The sequence below is a fragment of the Candoia aspera genome, chromosome 8 (genome assembly GCF_035149785.1).
Source record: "Candoia aspera isolate rCanAsp1 chromosome 8, rCanAsp1.hap2, whole genome shotgun sequence".
NCBI classification, from domain to species: domain Eukaryota; kingdom Metazoa; phylum Chordata; class Lepidosauria; order Squamata; family Boidae; genus Candoia; species Candoia aspera.
Genome location: NC_086160.1, coordinates 20,451,572 through 20,472,273, shown reverse-complemented (window position 1 = coordinate 20,472,273; position 20,702 = coordinate 20,451,572). Strand labels below are relative to the sequence as shown.

Below are 20,702 nucleotides of genomic sequence, written 5' to 3'. Positions count from 1 at the left end.
CTTTCTTTGGGATGTATTTTGTTGCCGCCTCCTGAACAATGCTGCCAACTTCTGTCCAGAGTTCTTCCGGGACCCTATCTACTAAGTCCAGTCCATTAAATCTATTCTTCACCTCCGCTGCATATTCCTTAGGAATATTAGTGAGCTCATATCTAGCTGATCTGTGGGTCTTCCCTAATCTCTTTAGTCTGATCCTAAATTGTGCAAGAAGAAGTTCGTGATCTGAACTACAGTCAGCTCCAGGCCTTGTTTTTACCGACTGTACAGATGTCTGCCACCTTTGGCTGCAAAGGATGTAGTCAATCTGATTTCGGTGTTGTCCATCTGGTGTATAAAGCCATCTCTTAGGTTGTTGGAAGAGAGTGTTTGTTATGCAGAGTGAATTGTCTTGGCAAAATTCTATCAGCCTATGTCCTGCTTCGTTTTGTTATCCCAGGCCATACTTACCTGTAATTCGAGGTGTCATTTGACTGCCCACCTTAGCATTCCAGTCTCCTGTGATGAAAATAACATCTCTTTTAGGCGTGTTGTCCAGTAGGTGCTGCAGATTCTCATAGAACTGCTCTACTTCAGCTTCTTCAGCATTTGTGGTTGGGGCGTATATTTGGATCACTGTGATGTTAGATGGCTTGCCCTGAATTCGAATTGAGATCATTCTGTCGTTTTTTGGATTGTATCCAAGCACTGCTTTAGCCACTTTACTATTAATTATGAAGGCTACTCCATTTCTTCTGTGGTCCTCTTGTCCACAGTAGTAGATCTGGTGGTCATTTGATGTGAAGTGGCCCATTCCAGTCCATTTCAGTTCACTGATGCCCAGAATGTCTATCTTTAATCTTGACATCTCACCAATCACCACATCCAATTTGCCCTGGCTCATAGATCTTACATTCCAGGTTCCAGTGGTGTGTTGATCCTTAGGACATCGGATTCGCCGTTCACCACCAGCACCGTCGGCCGCTAGCCGTCCTTTCGGCTTTGAGCTAGCTGCGTCATCACGTCTGGGGCTAGTTGAACTCATCCTCTGTTCCTCCCCAGTAGCATTTTGACCATCTTCTGACCTGGGGGTCTCATCTTCCGATGGTATACCGACATATCTCTGGTTGTACTGATCCATTTAGTTTTCACGGCAAGAATACTGGGGTGGGTTGCCATTACCTTCCCCAGGGATCGCATTTAGTCTGACCTCTCTGTCATGACCTTCCCGTCTTGGGTGGCCCTTCACGGTTTAGCTCATGGCATCATTGAGGTGCTCAAGCTCCAGCACCAAGACAAGGTAACGATCCTTTGCTGAAGGGTGATGAGTTAAAAGTTTTAATTTGGTGTTTTTATTATTTGTGTATCTGTTGATTAGCTGCCTAGGGTTGTTTTCTATGATAGAGGTGGCCATATAAAATATTCAAATAAACAAATAAGATCTACCTCTTGCAGAACAGTCCTAGGTCAGCCCCAGAGTTTATATACTGGGGATTTTCTTCCACTTTGGCATTCTTATCCCAACTTTGAGAGTTGAAGAGATCTGTTCAGTGTTTAATAATAGTTCTTTCTGGCTTGAGGATCATGGTTCCCACCCTGTCAGCTTTAACCCATATCATTAAAAAGCAAAAAGTCCATTTCCTGTCATGCTTGTTTGATTAGACTAAGGATGCTTCCAGATAAGCATGTATTAGCATCATTGTGGCTAATTAACCTTTATTTTACTGGGGCTGTATGCTTGTCTGTTTTCTTGAAGCTGCTTCTATCTTTTTCCTTAGTGGCAAAAGTACATTAAGGGATGGAAGAGTGTTCGCCACAGAGTATTCTTCTCTGTGTGCATTTTCTCCTCCATCACAGAAAGATCTCATTCCCTATCTTAATTTTTTCCCTTTTTTATTTATTAGTAATTGTTCAAGATATAATTAGGATATCTTGACCCACAGACGCAGTCAGCCGACAGGAAAGCTGCCTTCTATACTGATTGTTAGAGCATTAGCCAAGCTTCTTTGGACTGGCATTGTGCCTCTCCCTCTGGAATCCTTTCCTGACTAGCTGCCTAATCCCAGCGCATGTTTTCCACTGCCATAGCTTGGATTGCACTCAAGGGCAAGAATTAAATGAAAAACAAAAATCTAAAATGCAACCAAAATATTTAAACAGTGAGCATGCACTCCAGATTGCTCCAAAGTCAACATGCCTTGAGCAACAAATGCTTATTTAAAGCAGCCTAGAAATGAATGCCAAAGCTGAGAAGGATTAGGTTTAAAAATAATAACTTAATTTTCTTCATCTTGGTTACTAGTCTTACCTATCCACCCATCACGGCCATCCCATCTAGTTCATTTCCTGCTGTTGTTCAACAACCCTGAATTATGTCTTTTGGAATGAAAAAAGGGAGGGAAACAGTCTAGCCCAGATTAATCTTCTCTTTTACCACAAGTAACAGTATGTAATTATGACCCAGATTTGTGTATATGTTTTCTGGTTGTGGTAATTTTCTACTTTTAAGTCCAGCCAAAATTAATTAAGTTGAGAGATGGGAAGGCTTATGTTTTAAACTAATGAAATTCAAATGCACAATTACAAGAAAACAATTTCTGATGTTGTCACATTAGTAGAAAGAGAACATTCTACTAATGTGATCTTAGACATGATAGAATAGATATTTGAATAAAGCAACGGTTGGGAACCCTCACCTTTGGCAACATATGTCGTTTTTTTCAGTCTCCAGAAATTCCCACTGCAAGTGTTGGAACTGAAAAAGTAACAGCGTAAGCCAGAGGTCTAGTCTTTTTGGTCCTGTGGGCATATTTGGAATTTTTAGAGAATATTGAGGCATGGTCACTAAATGGCTTCCATAACTGGTATGGTCAGTTCCCAAATTAGCAGAAGGCAAACTGGTGAGGTTATTGGAAATACAGATTATACATGAGGCTTTTAGTTTGCTTTGTACTATGCTAATTTCCCCCTTTTAAAACTGATATTAAAAAAAAAAATAAGACAGGGATCCTGGTGGATACCAGGAGAAGGATGGTCCTCTAACTTGGGAATGTTGGCAATGTGGATCCAATGGCACTGGCTGTTCAGCACCTTATGACTTACTGTCCATAACTGGGGAAGGGCGTTAGAAAGTTAAGGATTTACTCTGTGCCCTGTCTATATCCACAGAGCCCTTTTGCCCTGGCACAAGGACACACCAATACCTGTTTCCAAAGGACATGTCCTCATATCTTGGAAACCCAGAATTTTCTTTGAGCTCTATAGTTCTTGCTTAGGCACCTTTTCAGGAAGAAAAGGAATCTGTCCCATACAGCTTTCCTAAGTAACTGGGATTAATAAAGAAAATATTAAGAGCTAAGCTATTTGTTAAGAAAGCACATTCCATATTTTCAAACCGTGGTTGAATGTAATCGGATTTTGTAGGAACTGGTGATGAACTGGCACTGCAGTACTTAGCGACTGACTGACGTACCCCATGTCTTTACTCTCCTTCCTCAAGCCATTCCAGAAGACTGTAGGAAGTTGTTTCCAGGAGCAGCTGAGACTCCAGGCCCAGGTGAGACTTCTGGAACACAGTGTGAAGCAACAACAGGCAAAAATTGTGGACCTCTTAATGGAGAGGGATATTCAGAGCAGAGATAAAGAAGGTGGAAACAGTGTCATCAGTCTGGGAGAAGAAACAGAGTATAAAGGTTAGAAATGAATCTCATCTTTTTTCTCCAGATGGTCTCAAGTCAGCCATTTCACAAACTGTAGGATGACGGAAGTTTAGAATCCATACCATGCCTGCAGCCCCAAAAGTAGAACAAAATGTTTTTTTTCGTTTTATTGCTTTTTTATTGTTGATAACTTTTTTGGAAACTTCAAGGCAAAAACCTTTAGGAATTACAATGTTGAAAATACAGATAATCCAGGGATAATGGGGGTTATGGTTGGGGAGGACAAAAATACATATGTGCATGCATATGTGATCTCAAGAAGAACATTTTAAACATCCATATTTTTTTTCCAGAAAGACATTTGTACAAAAGTGCAAATACACATGATATACACTTATAAATGGTGACTAGAATTAAATAAATATATCCTTCATTGTATGGTTTTCCTTCATTGTTCAGTTTTTCAAGATTTATTATTATGTCAATGTTTCAGCCAGAGCAACAATTAACTTGAACAAATGTATCTTTGTGTTTAAAAAGAAAGCTGGAAAATTGGGAGAAGAGGAAATGTCAGGATTATTTCCACTTTTCCAAAATGTTTAAAGTAATAAAATTATTTGTCATTTCGTTGACATCTATATTAAAATTAAATTGTACAATATAAGCATGATTGCTCTCCAATCAGGTATTTAATACTTCTTCTCCCTTCTGTCACATTAAAAATTACAATATTTTCCTCCTTTTCTTACCCTAATCATTACAATTTGGAAACGAGGACTGGAGTTTCTGGAAGTGACACCAAGGTTAGATAGATAGATAGATAGATAGATAGATAGATAGATAGATAGATAGATAGATAGATAGATAGATACATACATACATACATACATACATACATACATACCCCTTTGGGGGGAGATGGGCAGTGGCAAAATTTGATAAATTTTAAAAAGGATGGACAGACAGACAGACAGACTATATGTCACTGTTCCAAGTTTACTGTATATCTAGAGTGAAAGTCAACGTTTCCTTAAACCAATCTTAACTCCTTGTGACCAGTCATGTCCATATAATTTTCTTGGAAGCAGTAGTGAAGTCGTTTACCACTGCCTTCTTCTGGAATGTTATTTTGGACTTCTCAGTCTAGCTTATAGTCCAGAGATTTCCTAGTAGCCTCCCATGTAAGTACTAACTGGACTGAACTTTGCTTAGCTTTTTTCCATCAAGGTTGGCTAGATGTTCCCACCTACCCAAATTTCCTTCCCTTAAAGCAACTTCTCCTTGGAATTAAATTTAATCTTGATGACTTCATATGCAGTTTTCTTCTTTTATCTCTGAATAAGTACCCCAGTATTTATCCCTAGTCTAGGGATACAGATGCAAATACGCTCACACAAAAACAGGAAACTTGGCAAGAAACAATATACGATCCATGAGTGGCATTTGCCTAATTGAATTATAATTTGTTTAGGCCAGCACTATATAAATATCTTATAGAAGAAAGGAGAACATGACTAAATTGTATTATTTAAATCCACTGATGTTTTGCCATGATTCAGATTGTGCAGAAATCTATCATGCTGGTCATACACAAAGTGGATTTTACAAGATGAAACCACTAAAAAGCCCCAGTGGATTCTTTGCCTACTGTGATATGTCAGAAGGAGGTGGGTGGACAGTCTTTCAGAGACGGTCAGATGGGAGTCAAAATTTTGATAGGTAAGTTTTTAGCTAAAAAAACACTAAACTCTCTAGATTCAGCTTAGCCTTTCCCACAGCCTTGTTTTTACATCCTTTGAAATAAAATTCTAGAATTTCCTATTCTTAGGGGCATGATAAAATGTATCCTTTGGGAGAATTTACACTCAAATTAATGTATCTCAATGCAAAATTTCTTATGGTTGTTAGTTAAGACAACAACTTTATTGTAGAATCAAGACAGGATAGTTTTTTAACTGAATGCATGAGAGAGTCGTATGGACCCAAAAGGCTGGGCCTTGAGATTCCCACAAATACCAAAAAGGTCCAGGTGCTCTGGATGATTCTTAGATAAGCTATTTACTTGCAGATTAAGACCCTAAAATCATCTCATAAATTGCAAAATACTGTTTGGTGGCTTACTGTGTAAGACACTGTTATATGGAGGAGCAGAAGGTGTAGGAAGATAGAAATCAGTGGTCTTCTCTTTTATTATTGTACTTCACACTGATTTAATGAATTTTTATTTAAGATCTATGTTTATTGTTATGATCTGAAGCAACATAATGATTCTGCTTTGACAGTGCAATAAAGGTTATTTATGGAAGACTTGAAATTGCAGTCAAATCTTAGTTGTCATTGTACATATTAGAAAGCAAATCTATACAATGAATTGAGTTTACTTTGTTTTTTGCCTAGAAACAAATCACAAATACATATTTGTAATTTGTTATTGTCAGGGAACTGTGCAACCTGTTTTAAAGCCATTTGATAATCTTCTGTGATTCGTGCAGATCAGAGGTTTTAATTTTTTTTCCCAGAAATTGGACTGAATATGAACAAGGTTTTGGAGATTTTACTTCGGCAAATGGTGAATACTGGCTTGGAAATAAAAATCTGCACTATCTGACTTCTCAGGGTAAGAAAAGCACTACATCTTCATTAGGAAAACCAAGATCAATAATAAGGGATTGATTGATTTTGTAATAATGAACACAAAGGCTCAGTAGGATTTCTTCACAGTTGTAGTTCAAATTAAGGTGTATCTGAGCATGTTTTATCCCCAGAGTTATTGCTGACTTTGTTAATAGTTTTAGATACACTCTGATGTAGCCACACCCCAGGGAATAAATTTAATATAATTTATTCGAGTGACTCTGGGCAACCCACAATATAACAGAGAAAATAAAGTACAATATGAATAAGGAAAAGAAAAAAATCCACAAGATAAATAAGAAACAATTTAAAATAAAAAAACAAGATGGCAGATCTGGCCAACAACTCAAAACACATATGTAAACACATCTCACAGGGGGATCCAGCCACCCCAGCCTGGGAGAACAGCTAGGTCTTTAAGGCTCTCCAGAACACCATGAGGAAGGGAGCCATGTGGATCTCAGGGGAAATCTCATTCCAGAAGGCATCAACCCTGCCACTCTATCAGGTGAGCAGACACCATGAGAGACAGTGATCCCTCAAATAACCAGGCTGTAGGCCATGTAGGGCTTTATAAGTCATGACCAGTAGCTTGAATTTCACCTGGAAGCCAACTGGCAGCCATTTAGCTCACAGAGCCGGGGTATAATCTCAGCATAATGAGACATGCCCATCACTGCCTGCACTGCTGCATTCTGGACCAGTTGAAGCTTCCGAGTGGTCTTCAAGGGCAGCCCCATGTACAGCGCATTGCAGTAGTTAAGCTGTGGGATGACTAGAGCATGAGTGACTCTCTGAAGGATCTCTTATTAAATCTTATCAAATGTTGGATTTTTTCCAAGCAAGCATGTCCAGGAAAGCAATAAAAAGAATTTAAGATAGTTTTTACCGCTTGCAGGATTCACTTTTATCTCTGAGAAATGTATTCTGCAGAGATGAATGTGTGGGACGAAATACGTACTTGCAAACAGCTGAGTCTCCCTTAAAAATAGTTATCTGTCTCAAGACCCCAGGCAATTTCTCCCAGCCTGGTGTCCCTTCCCATGTGTCTGGGAATCCAGCTCTCCTCATTCCATTGCTTGGGATGATGAGTCTTGTGGTCCAGCAGAATTAGAGGGCACTTGGCTAGTAAAAGCTACTTTGGGTAGAGTGGTTACTTTGTTAAAAAAAAACACCCACCCACACAATACTCCACCATTTCATTCAGATATGATATTTGCTGGTTCTTGTATGATAATCCTAATTTGATTATTACAATTTACATATTTTGAAATATCTGCTCTGGACACTGAGTCAAATTGAGACAGAAGAGAGAAACAACATGGCTACTGTCGAGTGAAAATCACTTCTACAATCTCTATCAATCTGGAATTATAGTAAAGCAAGTTTTCCCACTTTTTTTCTCCTGCCCAGACAAGAGAGGGTTTATCAAAAAACACTAGGCATTCAGTTGCAGGTTTTGTTCTGTTTGATAATCCAACAGCTAATTTCAAGCCTGGGATGAGTAAACACAGGACATGGCTGTATACATATATACAGGCAAGCTGACCAGACCTCACAGTCAGAACAAAGGAAAGAATCACACACTGTTAATACAATTCATGTGCTAAGTACATGGTTAGAGTCATTGGTAAGGAATCACTACTGCATGGCACAAAAAAAAAATTGCTGACTTGCAGACTATAAAGAGCAGATCCCTCATTACAGTTATACAATAATTTTATTTTAAAGAATAGTGCTAATAAATTATAAAGAACATTCCATATTAACCTGCCATGATTAATCAAAGTATCATACTAAGTAATAGGAAAATCATACTCTGCTAAAGGATGACTGGTCAGTCACACTATCTGAATTCTCTCAGTGCCTGCAATGAATTGAATGGAAGTTCTTCATTCCTCTCTTCTGAATGTCGTGCCTTCATTTGTTGTTATTTATTCAGGGAATTATACCTTGAAAATCGATTTGTCTGACTTTATGGGTGAACAGCGCTTTGCACAGTATGAAAAGTTTCGAGTTGCAGATGAGCAGGTAGTAAAAGTAGCTTCGTTAGAACTTGGGATTCTAAATATATAGCATAAGAAAACAAGTATTTCACAACCGTTGTATCATTCAGAATTCTGTGTGTGCATGAGAGAGAGAGAGCATGTGTGTGCATGTTATAATGTGTTAGACTACATGACCACCATTCAGCTGTGATCTTCATTAATTGGGGGCAGTCAAGAGGGTCCAATTACATATAACACTTAAAGCCATAATGTATTTTGGGGGTGGTTACTGTGATTTATGAAGGAGAACATTCTCTTACCTAGCCAATTTCACAGATATGTGAAATGGGGAGATAACCCTCATACTGTATATATAATCTGAACTTCTTGGTATAAGGAGGAAATAGATGAGTAAATACTATTTTTTAATGAGCATTTCAATGTCAAAGGCAGTAATTTCTCAAACTTTTGGCAATCATGGACAACTAGATCAACATTCAGAAAATGGAGGGACTACCCACCCAGTTAAATAAACACACACTGCATGCCACCCCATTTTCAAATTTAAAATCATGGGAATTCACAGTATGCTAAATTCTTCCATTGTGGGCTCCAGTGTAAATCAGTACAGACTAATATGCTCAACAGACTCTATTTCCTGTTCATTATATGGACAAATCCTCAAAAACTGAGAAATCCCTGCATAAATTCTCTGCAGAATGTATGATGGAATCACTGTGCTATACATCTTCTGCTTAACTTGCCTGTTAAATGCAATTGTATGAATGAAACCTTTGCATGTTCAATTCATTTCTTTATGGACTGCATGTATTGTTTTCCTTTTTGAATATATCTCTTAAATGCTAGACTTGTGCTCTATTTATATAATTCTTATTCCTTCTCCCAACTTCTTTGCTAGAATTCCTACATGATGAATTGTGGGCAATACTCAGGAACAGCTGGTGACTCTCTCACTGGGGGGTTTCATCCTGAAGTTAAATGGTGGGCAAATCACCAAGGGATGAAATTCAGTACCAAAGATAGAGATAATGACAACTATGAAAAGAACTGTGCTAAAGAAGATCAAGCTGGCTGGTGGTTTAACAGGTTGGCTATCTTTTCGCATTATTTTGACCTGGAATAACTAATTTTGTCTAAACTCATGTATAATAGTACAGAAGCTCTGGATTTGAGTAGCCATCATAACTCAGCTAAGTGCTAAAACTAATTCTGCCTTTATAAATTACAGATAGGTCTTGATTAGTGCAGTTATTGAATCCCACAAAATGGTCACATTATTCAGATTTGCACTATTCAAAGTGACATTTCTATGGAAAATACGGTAATTGGTTCCAGCTCGATGGAAACAGGCAATGAAAATTTTAAAGCAATTTCTATATGTATATTAATGAAATATTACAGTAAAGGCTAAAAAGAATATACTTTAAATTTATGGTTAACAAAGTCACAGAGGAAGTTATAGAATGCAAAATAAAAACAAAAAAAATCTACTGTAGATTAAGGCATTCCAACATCTCGTCCTATTTTAGCATTGCTATGACCACGTTCATATCGTTCAATTACATCACATTTTTGCTCTAATGTAATAACGAGCCTCTTATTTTTAAAACTTGTACTGTTTTTCTCTGACAGAAGCTTCCTTTTCTCCATTTTACACACACAAAGATTAGCAGCTTCTAAAACCCCAACCTCAACTGTGCATGAGCTATCCTCAGTTACGCATGCACTAGCCTCACATTAACTAGCCTCACATTAACTAGCCTCACATTAAATGTGACCTGGTATCAGTTTACAATTTGCACTAAATCAAAGATTGCATTGTTTGAACTCACATTATTCATGACCTACCTGTATTTTGCCATATTAAGCTGCAATCCTATGCTCAGTTAATTGGAGATAAGGTGCATTTCTGTGAGAACGGTACTTCTGAATGAACATGTGTAGGGTTGTGCTATACAGAAAGTTACTGCAGCAAAGAACTCTATTAATTCCCTCTTATTATAATCCCCCAGAGAAAACTTTAGTAAAGTGTAATATCATGTGTATTTCCTGCTATGTTGTCTTGTCTTCCCTGGCTTTGTATATTCTGGATGCATTGAACTGTCAAGATATTTTTTGACCACCAGGCACAGCAAAACAGATACCAGTCTTATTCTTCCTCTCTTAGCAGGCATCTCAAAGGGGACCTCCAGGAGAGTAGCTAAACTTTGCTCAATCACCACTGCTGTTTGCTGCAAGACAGCATAGTTTCTCCAATTTAGAATTTTATGAGCCATCAGAGCAGAATTCTAAACCAGTCAATTTATAGTTTTGAAATGTTCAGTAGTAATCAGCAGTAGCAAACAAATTTACATTTATTTGTTCATTTGCGTCTTCTTACAGCCATCCCAAGTAGCTTAACATGAATGGGAATATTTTCTAATTTTATTTTTACAATATTTTGGTATAGTTTTTTCTTAATTGTTTTAAAATTATATTTAACTTTGGTTGTTGGCCATAAAAAAAAAAACCTTGAGCCTGACCATTAGGGATGCTGAGAGCTATTGTCCAGTGTATTTGGAAAACCTAATGTTGGGGAAAACTAGTCTAGTCCTTCTCCATAAGAAATAGGATTAGAAGAAATCTGAAAACATTCCTATGTATTTGGAGAATACTGGGATAAAATGCCATCTCTTGCTTGACCCTCAGCCAGATCAGATGTGACATTTGCATGGCCTATAAACAAGTCTGAAATGAATTAAGGAACATTAATTGTTTGGTTTCCATACCCCTGATCTTTTCTGCAGCATTCTGGGATGCTGCATAGCATTGATCAGACAGAACATAATGAATAACAACCAAAAAAATGACTTTTAAATGCATTTGCATATCTAAGGGAAATTTCATGTCAGCTGCCCAAATAATTATTGTCAACACTGGATTTAACAGGTTGCAAAATATAGCAAGGAAGTATATTTATATAGCCACTGTAACAATATGCATAATTCTTAGGGAACAAGTTGCCTCTTACCATTTGAGAGCCGTCAAATATATTTGGGAAGATTTTGCCAATCAGAAGCAGCTTCAGTGTTCTGTTACTTTTCCTTTGTTTTGGGTTTCTTCAAGGAAGGTTGTTTGGCTCTGTCTATCCCTTTGTCATATTCACAAGCTGTTCCCAATGATAGCAAGCATCTTGCGATACAGTTTGAGTTGGATTGAGGCGAAGCCAAGTTTACTGTGTGAAACAATGTGTTTCAGCTCTCATCAACGCTAAGTTGATAAAAAGGAGGAAATGAAACAATGTGTAAATCCTGTTTTCGGTGAAGTCAAAGCTTCCACTGACTTCAGAGGGGAGTTTGTCACTGCTGAAAATGTTGGAGAGTCACATTTGTTTCTGGTGAATCATTACTGAATATACTGTACTCCAGTTATTCTGAGTCACAGAATAATCATTATAAATGCATTATTCCACCTCTCATTAGTTAGTTTTTATTACTAGTTTCAAACCAATCATGGAATTACATCTTAGCATTCATTCTGTAAACCTATCATAATCACCCTTTTCCCGTCTGGACTTCCTTTTCCCCTACTTGAGGTTGGGCTTCCCTTGGAAATGATGAAATTGAAGGTGCTGATAGGAGAACTTGGTGAGTGCGGTGCAGCTCAAAAGCCAAGTCACAGATGATCTGGTACATGAAAAGGAAGATCGAAAGAAAAACACACCTCAGTCCTAATGAATTTAATGGGGCTTTCTCACACCTAGAAGAGTACATCTGACTGCAGTCTGATTCAGACTTTATATTTTTATGAGCTGGTTCTCACATAATTGGTCATAATTAGTCTGTGAATAAATTATGTACGTGGATGGATGAACTATTAGTCTATGGATGCTGTGTAAGCAAATACAGTCTGCCGTAGTACTGCCTAACAGGATTTATATGTGGAAAATGGGCATATCCTACATATCTCAGAAATGTGCCTCTGTCACAAAGGGAAGGAAATGGCTATATTTCTGTTGTTGAGAAACTGAAATAATTGTCTTGTATTTAGCTGCGGACATAGGGCTGCTGCACATTCTGAACCGCTGTACATTTTAACTATGGGATTTGCTGTAACTGGACTATCATTCCGTTTGATTTTAATAGCATAACAATGATTCAAAGACTTGATTTCACAGGCTACAAAAGGTAGATCCCTTGTCTGACAAAACCAGATCAATAAAATAGTACAGAGAAGCCTAATCCAATGAGATGTCTTCAGCACAACAGTCAGGTACTGTTGAAAAAGCAGTACTTCTTGGCCATTCTTGCAATAAAGGCATTTGCACTAAGGATGTTTCTCGAAAGAGAAATATTTTCCTCCACCACTGACAATGCGCAGCCACATTGGTAAAGCAGCTCAAAACATCCAAATGTAGTTATATAATGAAGTAAACTGATCCATGAAAATTTATTCCACAGTAAAAAACAGGACTGCTTTTTTTACAACTTTCTCCCAGTTTCCAATCTCTTTTCCTGGCAAAGGTGGTCAAGAAGATGGTGGGAAATCAATTACACAGAATTCTAGTTGAAATTGATTATTGAGATCCTTTTTAGTCAAGACTTCATTAAGGGATGGAAATGGCACTGGTTGTTCTAGTTGATTACCTCTGCTAGGACCCTGATATGGGGGAACATGTCCCTCTTGATCTTATTATATCTCTTCAGTGCCATTAGATCTCTTCAGTGCCATCAACCATGATATCCTCCTGGGCCACCTGCAGGGGATGGGTGTTGGAGGCATCATTTTATGGCGTTTCTGCTCCTACCTTAGTGGTTGGTTCCAGTCAGAGTCATGGGGAGGTCAGTGCTCAAATCCCTAGGAACTCCAGTATGGTGTGCCTCAGGGTTCTCCCCCAAATCATTTAACCTGTACATGAAGGTACTGGTGAGTCATTCAGTGGTTCAAGCTGAGACAGTTCAGGACAATGTTACCATCAGTGTGCTGATGATATTCAGTTATACAGTACATCATCATCATGGGCTGAGCCAAGATGCTACTGAAGTCCTGAATTGGTGTCCAGAGATTCCATTCTTTCTTACAGTCTCCCCCCAAAGGTACAGCTGTCTCCTGCCTATTGGGGTTCATAAAACTATCCAAAGCACAGCTGTTTCAGTGGTCATTTGACCCTTCGGTTATGAGACTTTTCTTAATGTTTTTAAACAATGCATATGTTGCACTCTCCTTTTCTTGTTGTGTTTGACATTAGGATGGGCTATTGTAATGAGTGCCTATTCTAAAACACTATCAGACTCATGAGCAGGAATTCAAAGATATCTGATTTATTGAAGAATAGTATGCAGGATCACAGAGAAAGCTGAGAATGATAAAAGCGTGCCAAGTGCAAACTAAAAACCCTCAGTGCAAATGAAATCCCTCCCCCCGTAGAATCTTCTCAAGTTCACAATCCCAGGTGCTTCTAATGGCTTCTGATGGTCTGTGGGAAAAGTCCTTGAACAGAGAACATAACCCAAACACATTCCACTGTAATGAACACAGATACAGAGCTTGGTACAAGGGTTCACAGCAGCTCCCTCCCATACAGAAACGCCCATCAGCGCCATGGCATGTGAAACATTACGATGTATACTGTACATTGAAACAGTGAACATGACAGATATAAACATTATTAATAATAACAACAGTAATCACAGCATATGCAGAGAGAGAGAGAGAGAGGCGCAATATTAGGACAAGTCTTAGGCTTTGGTATAAAGCTTGAATTGACCCTAAATAACCAGCATTTGCTCACATTCTTCTAAATATGTTATTTTTAGGATATGCACATTTTCCACATTACAGTCTTGTTAGCCAGTAATGCACTGGACCTTATCTGCCTATATGACATACAGAGCCTAATAATTAGTCCAGTCAGTAACATAATTTACACAGACCTATTCTCATCTCATAGTAATTATATACATTTTTATTGTTCAGTCATTAATTCGTGTCTGACTCTTTGTGACCCCATGGACCATAGGGCCATTGTTACAATATTGCTGAGCAGATGCAGTGAGAATACAACTTCCAGAATTCCTAGCCAACATGATCTTGAGGAATTCTGGCAGCTGTAGTCCCAGCAGATCTGATATTGAAGAAATAAATCTGCCTAGCATAAACACTGCAAGCCCATAAAGGAAATATATGCATGATCAGATTTGCTGGGTCCTCATGTTAATGTACCCTGGTCGAAGCTTTGTGTTCTACAGGTAAAGATCTGGTACCTCTTTAAGAGCCAACAGCAATGAGGATATTGTGCCATGCAGCCCCGATGCTCCCAAGAATGACAGTGCCCATTTCTCCAGTTCTTTTCTGTTTTTTTTTAACCATGCTTTTTTTTGTGAACAATGGAGCAGTGTGCATGCAGGAACAAAATCAGCAAGCACAGACAAGGAAAAGCACTGATCACAGGCCCTCATCACATATGCATAAGGAAAGAAAATGGAGTTCCCTAGGCAGCTTTGTCAAAGATGCCTACCTGGTAAAAATCAGATCGCTGGACAAGAGAGGCTTCTTTGGGGTTTTAAAAATAAGACAGTAGAAAGAATAACAATGAAGCCTGCCTACTGTAGATTAAGACTTATGAGGCTTAACATGGTTGCTGAGGACACACATTGTACTAGGCGGTAATGTGACTTGTTTGGCTTTGGTTTAGCATTATGGTTACAACAAACCATAAATTTGTGTACTGTAAACCTAATCAGTGACTGAGTTTGCACACTGTACTAGGCCAAAATCAAGCAAATCATATTATGGTCTAATGCAGAGGTAGGCAACCTGAGACTCCAGGGACTTACACAGTCTGTCACCTCAATTTTTGTGACACCCAGAGCTGCTTCTGACTTCAGTTGCAAAACTAGTGGTTAGTCATAGTGGCAAGAATGTATTACCTTTTAAAATTATTTTAAGGTAAAGTCTTGCTTGAGTCAGGGTTGACTCCAGGTTCCTACGTAGTCTTGTCCATGTAATTTTCTTAGCAACAATACAGAATACAGAAACGGTTTGCACCTGCCTTTTCCCAGAACATATCCTTCCTAGGACATATCTAGCCTAGTTTAGAGCTCTGGTATTTCCTGGAGTTCCAAGTACTAATTAAATCCAACCCTGCTTTGCTCTTGAGATCAGTCTACTTCTGCTAACAACTTGTAAGTAGAATCACTGAATCATGGAAAATCTGCTCTGCCACTACAGGATCCATTAGAATATCTCTGACAGATGACCATCCAGCCTCTGTTTTAAGATCTCTAACAAAAAACCTCATCACATCCTGTGACACTTCATAAATGAGAAAGTTTCTCTTGATAATTAGCATGAATTTGCTTTCTTGTAGTTTTAAGCCATTTGTTCTGGTTCTGCCTTCTGGGCCATAGAGAATCCTTCAAATATTTAAAGACTACTCTCATATCTCCCCTTTCTTCTACAGACTAAATTTACCCATATCTTTTAATTATTCTTCATGGGCATGGATTCCAGGCCTCTCACCATCTTGGTAGTCTTCCTCTGGACTCATCCCAATTTGTTTCCTTTTTGAACAGGTACCTGTCCTCTGGTACCCAAAACTGGACAGACTATCCCAAGTGGAGTCGAACCAGGACAGAGGGGAGTAGAACAAATACACCCCATGATCTGGTCTCTTTGCTCCTGTTAACATATCCCAAAAGGGCATTTGTCTTTTTAGTTGCTGCATCACACTATTTGTTCATGTTTAACTTGTGGTTAATACAGCCCTTTTCATAGCCAGTATAGTTATGTTGTCTGAATTGAGAAAATTGTGCTAGTGGAATAAAACATAGTTAAGTGTGTTGGGAGAACACATGCCTTTGGTTATTGCCAGGTGTTCTTGTTTCAAGAAATGATTTTTCTTTTCAAATGAAGTTGATTAGCAGGCAGACAGTGAAAACAATTCGTTCTGAATTAACCAACAAAGGAAGGAAAATACTTTTTGTTTTTTTCTTGCCATGCTTCTACTCTATTGCAAAGAACATTCAGGAAGCAAAAAGGAGAATGAGTTATAAGTCGTCCTGCATAAGATGGACAAGTGACTTGAAAAATTATCTGCACAACTAATTAACAGCTATTTCTTTTTGATAAAGGGTTTTGATAAAGGGATAAAGTTATGATAACCCTCAAATTTTTCAGTGGTGAGAAATTTGAGGAGAAAAAGAAGTGAGGGTACTAGTACAATGACAAAGTATGATACAGTAAAATTTATTTGAAATTTAGAATTAATGTTTTTTGAATCTTGCAGCTCCTCCTTATAACTTAATCTGGAACCATACCTTTTTGATTGTAGCAAGGACTTCCTTCCTTCCTTCCTTCCTTCCTTCCTTCCTTCCTTCCTTCCTTCCTTCCTTCCTTCCACCTCTTTTTTTCCAGATGGTGAGGGCAGAATGTTTTGCCTCTCTTCAATATTTTGAGGGTTTTTAATATAATTTTTATTGAAAAAGAACTTTAAACAGAGTTAAAAAAAACTGCAGAAACTTAAAGGGAAAGGTAGAAAAAAGAAAAAGATATAAAAAGAGAAAGTGTTTAAGTTAGAGACAAAGAAAAAGAAAAAACATCTAAAGAAGCGACTTCCGATCTTTGATGCAGCAATTACTGGCATGATTATTACCGTTTCCACCCTCCCAAATTACGTATCTTGGTTCCCTTCTTCCATAAACAACCCTTTTTAATCAGTAAATTTAGTATTTTGAGTTTGGTGTGATGAAGTTTTTCCTTATTTTGCTAACCATCTAAATAAGCTTAACCCATATATTCTTCTTATTTTTGGTTAATTGGAGGAAGGCAGGAGATCAAACTTTTTATTCAGCGGTTTGCCACAGACTTTCAATGATGTAATCATAAGAAACTCCAGTGGTTTCCCCAGAAAGGAAGATTGTAGGTTATCCACATTGGATGAATCCATTCAAAGGAGAACTAAAACAATGCTCATACTATCTCTGGATAATGCCAGATGAGGCTGTGCCTATGCAGTCATGTTGCCCCAGTCATTTCATTTGATGCCGGGTGGCAGCAAATATCATGATCATCCATTTGTAGCTCTTAACACTTTATCCCAGAATTTCCTCTATCTTTTTCCTTCCCACAAAAAAATCTTCCAAGAGGAACTTTATTTTGGTTGTAATCAGAGCCATCCATCCAGAAGTATTGTAAGCATGACTGTCTGAGTTAATTACCATTCCTGGGTATCAAACAAGTTGCACTTCATGAAAACCCACAATATTTGACAATGTTTGAAAATGATTGACAGACTAGATCATTTCTGGTGCCTTGTATGGTCTCCTATCTATTATTATTGTTTTATAACATTAATGTATGCACACATACAGCTGGCTGTTTATTTATCTTATGGGCCATTTCTTTATCAGGCTGATCACTGAGGAGATCAAGCCAATCACCCAGTGGATTTTAGGTATCATAAAAGTGTATCGAATCACTGGTTATTTGTTATCACTGTATTCCAGTGGTTGGGAATAGCAGGGGATCTTGGGACTTTTGGGGGAAATGAATAACAAAGAATTTGTCTGGAAGTTAAAGGAACCATTTACCCTTTCATTACACAGGGTAGTATACAGTATATCACAAGGATGATATTGTCACTATAGAACAGCTCTCTATAATGGGCTTGGGTCACCGAATACCATTAGGCTGGAGAGGGGAGCTGGTGACATTCCTGTTAGGACTGTTTCCAGTGAGTACTCCGATGATGAGAAGGTGGTGATGTCTCTTCAGAACCAGGGTCCATGGAAGACTAGAAAATCACAATCACCCATTGGGGAAGAGTTGGAGGTGACTGCATCTCCAAAAGCAAAAACAGGTGGAGATGAAGAGGAGCTGTGTCCTCCTCCTAGTCCTAGAGAGTAGACATTACTCAGGCTTCAAGGGCTGAGATGCAGTGAGTGTAGAAAAAATATAGGCCATATTTTCCACTTGCAAACAATCCAAGGAAGGTATGAGTCTGTTTGAATCTAATGGATATTTTCTATTTATTTTTGTTCTTCTATTCCACTAGATGTCATACTGCCAACCTGAATGGACTGTACCATGATGGACCCTATTCAGCATGGACAGACAATGGGATTGTGTGGTACACGTGGCATGGGTGGTGGTATTCCTTGAAATCTGTTGTCATGAAAGTCAGACCATCAAACTTCAGTCCCAGTGTAGTTTAAGTCTGCTTCCCATATTGATCTTCTTAATCAAATCAGTCATATGTGCACTGTGACATTCACTTCCTTCACTTAGATAACAAATCCATTGAGTCAGGCTCAGCCATTGGTGAGTATATGGACACTTCACATAGGTTTCTTGGTAGCAATAGGGAACCAGTTTGCCATTACCTTCTTCTCAGAAGCTCTTTTTAACTTCCTGGTCCAATTTACAGCCCTAGGATTTCCTGATGCTCCCCACTGAAGCTCTAACCAGGTCTAACCCTGTTTGGGTTTTTTGAGATCAGCCAAGGTTAGCCAAATGCTGCCACCACCTAACCAGGTTTCATTTTCTTAAAGTAAAATCTCCTTTGAGTGAGCTCCATTTCTAGTAATTTCAAGGGTATGTTCATGCACTTTTTGCCTCTTACCTTTCTGTAAAACAACAATCCAAAGTAGGATTAAGCACTGAAGCCACTGATTTTCCAAAGCTTAAATGTGCATAATGCTCAGGCAAGTGAAATGCTTTTATGTATTTTTACTGGTAAAACAAATGGAGTGGATATCTAAACAACATGAAGTCTTTAATTCCATAGTTATGTGTCTTTTACAGCAGTCACGAGCTAAAAAATATTTTAGATCCTTTTCCATAATGGCTGCATTACTAGAAGATTTAAGACTTCATTTGTCTTTAAGATCATTAATTCTACCATGTTTTGGACTTGCCTTTCCTCACAAGCAGAATATATTCTAAAATTACACCTGATGAAGTTAAGTCTTTCAGATATTTTAAACTGTAGAGCTACAGATCTGTGAAAACCTATATACCTCTTTTCAGATTTTCTGAATGTTTGCCTATCTTTGCTGTTAAATATTATTAAAGCAGACCTTCATGCGGGTCCTACTCAAATCTACTAAATCTACTAAAATAAATACGTAAAGAGAGTTTGAATAGATGTATAATACTAACATTTAGTGCTGCTTTCATTTCATTAACAAAGTCACCCAATATTCAATGTGCCAGTGCAAAAACATGATCCCCCCAGTTCAGTTAAAAGAATATCTGAGTCCATTTGTATGAGAACGCCCATTCTGAATGGGGCATGCCAAGCCCCATTCAGAAGAAATATCTGAATAGTTCCATAAAATATAGTTATTACCTATCAGTCTGGAAAAAATTACAAAAAGTATCTGAAGCTTTAGGGATCCATAGTCCAAGTATTGAACTGGAGAAGATGAAACTTCCAAAGGGTGACTGTCCTCTCAAAGTCATTCCATCACTACCATTTATGAAATAAAGAAGCCCCAAGCTTTGGTGTTACCTGCTCACTTGGACTCCCTTTTTCTATATATTGAAGCACTAAAAATATTCTGAAATGCGTGAAATACGTTTTCACAGAGCTACATGTATTTTAGCTTTATCACATATACAGTAGTTTGCCATTCCTTTACCACTTTGTGAAGTTAGTCATGCTGTACTTAGGGAGGATAGAAGAACGATGAAAGTGAATTTCAGAAGCAATGCACAGTAAATGGCCCAGAGTGGGATAGAACTAAGTGATTAAATCTTGCATCTAATTAGGGGAATCCAATACGGTACCATTTGTTTTAGCCTGCGATTTATTTTTGATGTAACTTGTAATCATTCAACAGTAGGGACACTGCAGTGAGGATATTTCCTAAATAAAGTTATATAAAGGTATATTGTTTTTCCAACCTACAACATCACAAAAGCTGCTGCAACTGAACTCAGAATAATATATAGTTTATATGACTTCAGTAGCTCTGGCGTGGGCTGGTCCATGAAGTCACGAAGGGTTGAAAGCGACTGAACGAATAAACAACAAACATGGTACACATACTAATTGGCTAATACTCTTGATATCACTGATGATGAATCATGGTGTATTTATTTAGTATACCTGTCCTTTTTAAGAAACCAAATTATTGCTTAGACATTAGTGACAATTAAAGGAGACTGTGATAAAGCCCAGGCCAGTTAGAGAAAGGATGGTAGTGTTCTAATAAGATAAATCCTTATTAGCATATTCACTGTTAAATTATCATGTCAGTATGATTCTGGACATATTTAAAGTTTAATCTCAAAAATGTATTTTTAATACTTTAAAAAACATCACAAAAAACTGATTTTTTTAAAAAAATGTCATAATAGAAATGAAATGGAAAAATGTAGAAAGGCAGTAACTTTTTTTTAATTTTTCAAATGTTCCTTGCTTTATACCATTGAAATAAAG

General features: G+C 37.9%; 1 protein-coding gene across 2 annotated transcripts in view; it reads left to right on the top strand.

Moving 5' to 3' along the window:
* The window catches only part of FGL1 (fibrinogen like 1), a 30,474-nt gene extending 10,253 nt beyond the window's left edge, over positions 1-20,221 (top strand). For both annotated transcript variants that reach the window (XM_063310183.1, XM_063310182.1), the window contains 6 exons: positions 3,476-3,668; positions 5,195-5,354; positions 6,155-6,252; positions 8,212-8,300; positions 9,177-9,364; positions 18,312-20,221. In XM_063310183.1, the coding sequence (XP_063166253.1) occupies positions 3,476-3,668; positions 5,195-5,354; positions 6,155-6,252; positions 8,212-8,300; positions 9,177-9,364; positions 18,312-18,471 (888 nt within the window). In that variant the 3' untranslated portion in view covers positions 18,472-20,221. The remainder of the gene's footprint in view (positions 1-3,475; positions 3,669-5,194; positions 5,355-6,154; positions 6,253-8,211; positions 8,301-9,176; positions 9,365-18,311) is intronic.
* Positions 20,222-20,702: the final 481 nt, after the last annotated feature.